This window comes from Stylophora pistillata, chromosome 1 (genome assembly GCF_964205215.1).
Source record: "Stylophora pistillata chromosome 1, jaStyPist1.2, whole genome shotgun sequence".
Classification (NCBI taxonomy): domain Eukaryota; kingdom Metazoa; phylum Cnidaria; class Anthozoa; order Scleractinia; family Pocilloporidae; genus Stylophora; species Stylophora pistillata.
In genome coordinates this window covers 25,742,936-25,752,437 of record NC_142519.1, presented here as the reverse complement: position 1 = coordinate 25,752,437, position 9,502 = coordinate 25,742,936, and the positions used below count along the sequence as shown (strand labels likewise).

Sequence of the window (9,502 nt, the reverse complement as noted above, 5' to 3'; positions counted from 1 at the left end):
GCAAGTAAAAAATCGCGACCGGAAGTCTGGAGGCTTCCTTGCCTTGGCACGAAAAACCAGGAATCATGTCTGATTCACTGAGGGTTTGAACTCAGACAGGACAAGGAAAAAAAAAGTAACAATTTACTCTTCCGTTATCTCTCGGCGTACGTTCCGTCTTTTTAGATCTGTTTTAGCCTTTTTAAAAAAGCTTTCACCATGCGTGCACGACCTTTAGCTCAAAAGTGAGAATCATGTTCCCTTCGAACTTAAAAAACATTTCTCTCTATTTAATGTCAAGGCTATGTTTCGTGGACTGTGTACGCTTGTGTCACAATGACATAACTGCATCAATATCAAAACAACCGCATCCGAGTAGATTTGTAAAGACAATAATAAAAAAAAAAAAAAAAACACGCAGACGAAACCACCACGACGATTCTTAAGTGTACACATTGTTCGTAAAAATTTGAGAAATGGTGACTCAGCTTTGTGGGAATGGAGCTTTTACGTCAACGTTTTTAACTTTCTTCCGCATTTGATGACCTTAAAAACGTATTGTATTGTATTGTAATCTTTATTTAGACACGATCAATTCATCAGCCTATAAAAATACTTATCACATACGCTAAGATATTTAAAATTAAAACTACATACTATAACACTAAAGCTGTTTTCCGTGAATGCCGTGCGTTAGACTTAAAAAATGTCATTGATCTTACGTTTAAATAACCCCAGAGACTCTGTGTTCCTTATATCGCGTGGTAAACTGTTCCATAATGTGGCGCCATTGTAGCTAAAGCTTTTTCTGTAATAATTAGTGCGCGGTAGTGGAACATTAAGCTTATTTTCAGAGTCCCTGAGGTCATAAGCAGAGTCACGCCACGTAAACTTTGAATATAGATACCTTGGAGCTAGCCCGTGCAGACATCTAAACATCATGGTGGCTTTATGGATTTCCTGCTGGCGTGCAAGATTTTTCCACCCTAAAAACTCGAGTAGCTCAGTTGCATCAGCATCATAGTTAGAGAATGTCAACACACGGGCTGCTCTATTCTGCAATTTCTGCAGTTTGTCTCGTAGCGTTTTCCCACAGCTACCCCAAACAATGTCACAGTAATCAAAGTGAGGTTTTACTAAAGCTTGGTAGATGAGATGTAAGGTTGATGCTGGGATCAGGTGCCTAATTCGCTTTAGGGCCCCGATACCAGAGGCGATCTTTTTCGTTAGTTTTTTGATGTGACTATGCCAATCGAGTTTATCGTCTATTATTACACCAAGCGATTTTGTAGCTGAAACCTGGCTCACTTGAGTATTATTCATTCTAATTGTTGGTGAAGCTGTGAGAGTATTCAGTCTCTGCCTCGACCCTATTAGCATGAATTCGGTTTTAGTCATGTTCAACGTGAGTTTGTTCGCTTGTAGCCAGTTGAAGACGTTTTCTAGGTCTTCATTTAGACAAAACTGAACGTTCTCAAGATTGCTTCCCGCATATGTGAGGTGCGTGTCATCGGCATACATTCTCGGTTTACAATTTGATAAGCAATTTGGAAGATCGTTGATATATAATAAGAACAATAATGGACCGAGAATGGTCCCTTGAGGGACGCCGCAAGTCAACGTCTTTAGAGCAACCTGATTTGAGGATTTAAGATCGAGAATTTCGATGAGTTCGAATAAAGTTGAAAGCATTTCGTCAGACTCTCTTAAAACTTAACGTCATCAGTGGTGATTGTCACTCAGAGCAGAAGCTGCACTGAACTACAAAAGAAAAATCAATTCAAGATCACGGAACCGTTAGGAGACCGGATATCCTTGGATATCTTACTATAATGTGCTTTTATTCTCCTAATCGCGTCGGAGTTTGAGTTACCAGTAGTATAATTAGCAGGAAATCCAAAGTAAATCGATTTTGGTTTGAGTTCAGTAGCTAGGGTTTCAGGGTTATCGGACTTCGACTATATCATTATGTGATGTGAGTGAATCACACAAAACATTGTGGAAAGTATTTATTCTGTACCTTAGAAGTTTTTGTTGTGACTCTATCAAACTGATAGATAAATCCGGTATCATGTTATAATGTCAACCAGTTACTGCGATCGATATTTGCCTTTGAGTCGATCTTTCTCCATTATTACAGTCATAAATGGTTCTACTTAAGCTCTTCGTTTACTGATTATGGCCTTGTCGATGTAAATGGCGAAATTCTTAGATATATTTCCCCTTAAACACTGTAATTTTCACCTTAGTAAGCGGTGACCACTATTTAGCGGTCGCGGCCACCCTTTACATATAAAGCCCCAACGACCTGTTTGTAACGTCTTCCACCTGTATTGAACGGGCACTTAAAGCGGAACCATGAAACTAAGAACAAGCTTTCATGCATGTGATCCATGTTTATACCCTAAAAAAAGTGTTAGTAATATTTTTGGGTGAGCCTTTGTACTTTTAGTGGCCAACTATGGCATAAAATGGCATTTCTTATATAAAACAACTTTAACATTCTCGTGGGTGATCGCTTATAGAGATTCGACTGTATCTTTGAGTATATATATATATATATATATATTGACTTCCCAAGTTTATCAACCTGATCTATTATCAATGATAGAGCATTCTGTTAGGTTCCAACTTTGCTAAAAAACACGGAGCTAATCGTCTGAACTCAATAGGTGAAGTTCTGCCCTGTTAAATGCTTCTTTGGACCGAGATACTCAAAGCAGAACCCCGCTTATTCGAATTCCAAAGGGAAACGAAACATGGTTTGTGTTAGCGGGACTTCGATTTATCGGAGTTGGTAATGATTGAATTTCAACTCAAAATAAGGAATCATGTTTTTACCATTTTCCCGCGATCAACAGTCATTTTCGTACATTTTGTTCTATAAGAGTTTCTTTTTCTTATAAGAACGTTTTGTTTGAGAAGTTTAGCTAAATGTTTTTTATAAATGTTTATACTTTCGTATCAATCGCAATGTTGTGACACTTTGACGTTTATCGACCGACTCTTCTGATTAAAGTTCGAGTAATCATACTAAACTTGAGCCATGACAGTAAAATTAAACGAGTTAACTGGAAGTTCGAGATGACCGAGTATGAGTTAGCCGATAGTAAATGACTGGAAAATAGGGTCAAACCCAAGAGAAATGGAATCTTGCTCGAGTTAGCGGGGCGTTCGAAATGACCGTTTTCGAGTTGGCGGGGTTCTACTGAAGTTCTTGACTGATCTTTGACCTTACACTGTTCGAAACAAATTGTACGCCTGAGTAATGTGATTCTTCGGTTTCAGAAAAGATAGAATGCGACACTCGCTGCATATTTTCTTCTTAATTTTTTTTTTCGCTTTCTTCACAGTCTAGCCTACTGTATATGCGTCAGAGGATTAGCAATTTACTCATTACTTTGTTTGTTACAACTCTTCCTAGGTCAAAGTTCACGTGAACACGTATTAGTAATTATCTAGTCGTGTGGGCAAATGATGACGCTCTTTACCATAAACTGTTTTCGTTTTTTGTTGGTTGTTGATCTTTCCTGCGTCATAGTGCGAGTGGAATAGACGTTAATGGAACAATATATTATTTGAACCCTAGACTTCAATTGTGTGACTGAAACGGTTGTATCATTTTTTATCATGGATATGTTTACGTTGTTCTTGAGTTCAGTAACTTTATACGAAATCGTTCATTAGTCAGGAGAGACAGTAGAAGTACAAAAAAAAAAAAAAATGGGAACCGTGTTTAAAAGTTGTATTTGAAGATCTTTACAGTGCATACCCTTGCGATATCAGCCCTCTAAAGTCGATAATTCTCGTAAATTACTTCCAGTTGTACTTGAATTGTAGCAGAGCGTAGATATTAAAGTAGGTCGTTCTCTTTTCAATAACAGACTAAGATGTCAATATTTCAATGTCTTAATGATGATAACAGAATAAGATGGAAAAAACGTGACTTGCGCTCAGTGACCTTGACGTTCTTTAGATAGATTGGTGCTCAATACTGAGCCAAATTATAACTCTCAGCTTAAATTTGGTATCTATTGTAAAAGGATTGCCTGAGTGTGTTAATGTTTTGTTTTTTTTCATTATTGACATATTTTGTGAAACTAGAGCCACGATGAAGCACGCGAATGTACGACTTAGCCTGGTATAGACAGTGTAGCTGTTTACTACAGGCGCATGGGCTCAAAATAATCATTAATGTTATTACAACTACTGTTATCATTACTATCATAGTTACATTATGTTAGAACACTTCTCGTAGTTTCTCTGATTGCTTTTGATTTGCGTTGATTTTGAAGATTTAGGCACGTCATGTCAAATGCCACTGACATAGTATTTCAGCATTTCGTATGATCAAAGTCTGATCAACTAATTAGTTTTTAATTGTTTTGTTTAGCATAAAAAAATTATGCGTCAGAGATGGATATGTTAGTAAAAGGAGCCTTATCCCCCCTTCCCCTCCCCATGAAACGGTATCTCTAGTTGCAAGAAAACATCACTTGAACTAATCTTGCTTCTTCAGTTCTTCCTGAAATGCCTTCAACGAAAAACTTTCGGTACATAAAATACACCGTGAAGCACGTTTTCGCCATTCAGTCCAAGTTTATTTTTAAGAGCTTTAGAGTCTACGAATCTCAGCCTTCTGCTTATTTATTCTTTTAACCTTCTTTGTTCATTGAACCTCAAAGATACCTAGCCCCAGCTGGGCGGTAAGGGTTGGTAACCCTCTACACCCCGATAAATCATTATGTAGTGGTAAACAAAAAAAGCTGTCATTTTTTTTTATATTATGGGTATCTTGTTGATTTCAAGCGCTGCATTCGACTGAAACCCCGCACAAAAATTACAAGTTACGAACTTTGGATTTACGGGTTAATAAGCTTCGTGTCTGCAAATTTATATCCTATTTCTGCATTCGTAAATATCTAACAGTGGCCGTAAGCTTTGAAAGGGGTCGATTGATATCCTACCGGCTGTACGACTTCTAAATGCTTGAATTTTTAGTTTCATGCGGCGCGAGACGTGAATTGCAAAAGGGTACTATTACGGAAGTAAGGTGATTGTTCGTTTTGATAAAGATGTCGATACTTCAATTTCACGAATGACGACAATACAAGGCAAAAGCTGACCTCAAACAGCGTTTGACGTCTTCAATGATGTCCAAGCTGTAAGATGTCGTAAGTTGGTGGCAATTTTAGTAAACAAATTACTAGTTATTTATTACCATTCTTACTACGTGAAGCTCTACGTACATTGATACAGACAAATCAAACTTAAAATATTGACTGACGTCTTTAATGCTGCTTTGTATGCAAGGTGTCGTAAGTTTATGACTGTTTTGATAAACAAATTACTACCAATTATTCATTTCCATGCTTCCTGCGTGAAGCTCTACGTACATTTGGACAAAATATAGCAAAACATCGTTTGACGTCGTCAGTGATGTCTTGTTTGCAAGATGTCGTAAGTCATATTCACTGCTATTTCAATAAACAAATTATCAGCAATTTATCACCATTCTTCCTGCGTCAAATTCTAGGTACATACAGACCAGGACTGTATTTTTGATAGGCCTTGCCAGTTGAAACATTTACCCCAGATAAACGAGAATTTCCAAAAGGTGGGTATAAGACTCCGAGTTGGGAAGCCAATCATTCTGTTTGTCTTAGGCACCCTTATAATTTTCATATAAATTCCCTTTCAACTACACTTGAATGCTGGCCCGTCAACACACAAGGTGACATTGAAAGCTTGAGGTCTACCACAATAAGTTTTGAAGTTTCTAATTTCGAACAGTAATTTGCTACCACGTGACAGAGGTCGGATGGAGTCCGCTGTCCATATTTTTAGGCTTTTTAATACGTTTTTCGTTGGATACCGAGCAACAGTCGGGTTTTCAGAACTTGGATTTAGTTTATTAATATCACAGAGGTGAATTCAAGTTAAACTTTGCGCATCATGATCATATTCATAAGTTTGTGAGAGATGAGAGCACTACAAGGAGTGTAGCTGGTTCCCTTCATCAACCACCGAGCCTTGCTAGCTCGTAAACACCATTGTGCTTTGTCTCTCATTAGGGTTCAGCGACTGATGACGAAATGGAATAGTTTAATATTCCATTTCGTCATCACTCGCTGAACCCTGGGCAAGGGAATCCAACTGTTCATTTATTCTGAGTCTCCTGGCGCGCTTCAGTATGATCAAACTAATCTGTTTTTTCAAACAAAACAAAGCCAAACCAATGGCTACTCCAACAGAAGAAATTAGAGTCAAGGCTACAGCCAAAACAGTATCCAATGCATTGTTTGTTAAAATCACCCGATCTTGAATCCTTGAGTTATGATAACATTTGTAAGACGAATTTACCAAGCCCCATCGTTCAAGGAAACCGTTCACATTTCTGTAAACTTCTTCAGTTGTTCCACATTCGGAGTCTCTGAGTATATAAGAACACTCTTTAGTAATTTGCCGACGGTCTTTCACGGCTAAAGCATCGTGTTCTGATCGATTGTTGAAGGACACATAAATTTGCAAACAAGGATAATAAATTGTGCATTTTGAATTGCTGTTCCGTTTGATACAGTCGCATTGAAGTCTCTTGTCGTGAGTTGTGATTAGCTTTGTCGCCGTGACAGTACAGCCTCCCAATTTAAATTTTGAACTTTCGATTTTTGGAAGGGTAACCAGAACCAAAACGAGGAGTAGAGACAAGACTGAAGTCACAAGGATTCCTTTGGCTACGCGTGTCACTTTCTTGACGAGTTCAGCTTTTAGCGGCCGACAAACATTCATTTGGGTCGGATCCAAAAGAAATACTGGGATGCTTACTATACTCAGAAAATTCTATACTTGCTTTGGAATACGGCTGCCTGTTTAGAATAAAACAAAAATATATCTACGTCAACACTGAATAGCCGTTGGCTACATGTTATTATTTTATTCCAGCTTGTTCCAGTATTGTGACTGTTTTAAGATCTATAGTTCCAGGCTAATACACCAGTATGATCTGCGTAATATAATTATTTAGTTGCTCTATTTTAGATAACAGTTTTTTATTCAATGAACCGAACGTGCGGCCGGATAACGAAGTCAACGAAAATGTTATCAGAGAATTGATTAAACCCTACCACATGTTACGACAATTAATGTTCAATCGAAAATTTGATAGACCTGTGCGGTTTTTTCTAACGATGAAATACAACTACTGCTATGCTTGATAATCATTCTAGTTTTCCACTGGTCTTTGCTCCCTGAAAATTTTATGTACGTGTGAAACATTTCGAGAATGAATCATTTTAACAGCAAATTCGATTTAATTAAAACTGAAGAAAACGAGACGGCTGAAATAATACACTGACCAAACATCTTTTCTGAACATGTCAACCTGTAATTGTTATGTTCTCGACCACTGTGCGTTAAATTAAAATTCATGTGTCCAACATCAAAACATAGTTCCGACAACATCAAAACGATGAACTAGTAAAAATGAAAAAATATTCTTTAGTATGTTCCGTTAGTTTTACATAATAGTTTGAGGAATGTGATGCATTATAAATTGCAACAGCGATGTTCTAATGCATTTGTATGCTCTGATTGTCGCTGTAATTGAATAGCGTGATTCGTCGAAAGACTTTCACTCTATTGCGATGACGATCGACTGGAGAAGTATTAAAGCCAAACTTTTACATAAACACAACATTAGTTGCTTAACTAAGACTTACAACAGACAGAAACTAGCATAAAAGACTACAGATTCGTCGGGAGTTTACCTTAATAATACACGGAACTTCTTACCTGAGAGAGCAAAGCCACAATCCCCTCTTTTGAATATTTGATTATGCATCTCTTGTATTTTGATACGTCAAAGAAAAACAAGAACAAGACAATTTTAGCATGTTTAAGAAACCTCAAAAATTAACGCAGTCAGAAATATCGATCAAAAGTCTAAAAGTGACCTCGATTTTTAACGTTTCCTTCGTCTTACGGGCTATATGAATTATTAACACTGTGATTCTCAAAAGCGGTTTTTACTCTGCCTGCACTAGGTGATATTGACAGCCGTTGAAGTCTGCTACAAAAAGCTTTGAAGAGTTTCTAATTTCGTCCCATGATTTGCAACATTTGGGTGATAGCATCCGTCGGTGTTTACATTCTTTAGTCCTATATTACGTTTCCGTTGGTTAGCTAATATTTTTTTTAGAAGTTGGTCTCAGTTTGGTAGGATCATTAAAAAATATGGCCAAAATAAACCTTTCTCTTTATATTCAAATGGTCGTGAGAACCTGTCATTGATCAAATGGCCTAATGTGTGTAAAAGTTAAACAAAAAGCTTTTCTTAAAGCTAGCATGTTTGTAATTAAAGGAAAACATACCGGAGGAGACGTGTCTACCAGAAAATATGAAGGAAACGACTGAAAATGGCGAGGAAAGAACTATGGATATAAACGCAAAGATGTATTGAGATATATGAGATGAGAAAGCTTAGACTAATTTTGAAAACTCTCATCTCCCCTCCGACTGAAATAAATTCACTTCACTGATTGATTATTTCTGAGATTTTTGTGGTCGCTATATCAAGACAATACCCGTAGTTTATCTCTTTCTTCATTCTCATAACCATCAAGCAGTTATTTGTCCGCCTAGGTGTCCTCTGAAAAGGGTTGTCCAAATATAAGGTTCCACTGTTGTTTCAATCTTTTGACGGTTGCAGGTAAATGCTTTTTAAAAAATCTAATGTCCATGAATACCAGATCATATCGCTGTTCTCAATTTGTGGAATCAAGCTTTTTAACCTTGTGTGTTTATTTTGTTTACATAATGTTTTCCCGCCGACCAAACTGAACTTGGTTTCGACCAGAGCGGGTACAGGTATCCAAGTCTTCGTAATCTTAGATTCTCACGGAAAGACCGCCGTTCATCGTGCTCAAGGACCTTTTCAATCCGAATGAAGCACGAAAAAACGGCGGAAATCTTCGGAATTCCTTTGCATCACTGCGATGATCAACCTAACCACCATCTATGAGTCAAAAAACTTTAATCCCCACTGTGAAAAGATGTCCCGTTAAACTTCAAGGGAGACGTTTGCTAGTCACAAATAAGCCCCTGAGTGGAACTTCCCTTAAATTCATAAAAGGATGCGATAAAGTTGACAATGTTTGACTGAGAGTGTACATAAATTGAAAAAACTGGCTAAAGAAAATTAGATCACGTTGTTAAAAAATAAGATATTTTCCTGTTTTCTTACCTTAGTAACGCTTTCGTTAATATGGTACAATAGGCTCCTTGCACTAAGAAGTCACGTGATCGTTTCCGCCATGTTAAAGGGGAAACAAGTCGGTTGCTACGGGAAACAGTGGCTGCCTCATGAGATGACGAAGGGTGAGTTACGCAAATATTTGCTCTACTTGCTTCTTTGTTTCGGAACAAAACGATCTTTATCCACTGAGAACTCTAAAAAAGAGCGACTGTAATAGTTGTAGACCTACTGATGTTTTTGATTTGTCGGAAAGCTCCGTATTTGCTTGTG

At 37.5% G+C, this 9,502-nt stretch overlaps 1 protein-coding gene across 1 annotated transcript; it reads right to left on the bottom strand.

Moving 5' to 3' along the window:
• Positions 1-5,158: 5,158 nt before the first annotated feature.
• Positions 5,159-8,206, bottom strand: LOC111330001 (uncharacterized). Its single transcript, XM_022934781.2, has 2 exons — positions 7,771-8,206; positions 5,159-6,845 (listed from the first exon to the last, which is right to left on the bottom strand). The coding sequence occupies exon 2, from the start codon at positions 6,766-6,768 to the stop codon at positions 6,085-6,087; it is 684 nt and encodes a 227-aa protein (XP_022790516.1). The 5' UTR covers positions 6,769-6,845; positions 7,771-8,206; the 3' UTR covers positions 5,159-6,084.
• Positions 8,207-9,502: the final 1,296 nt, after the last annotated feature.

Bases quoted from the DNA above. Each gene is read 5' to 3' on its own strand.
- LOC111330001 (XM_022934781.2), bottom strand. From the start codon at position 6,768: ATGAATGTTTGTCGGCCGCTAAAAGCTGAACTCGTCAAGAAAGTGACA.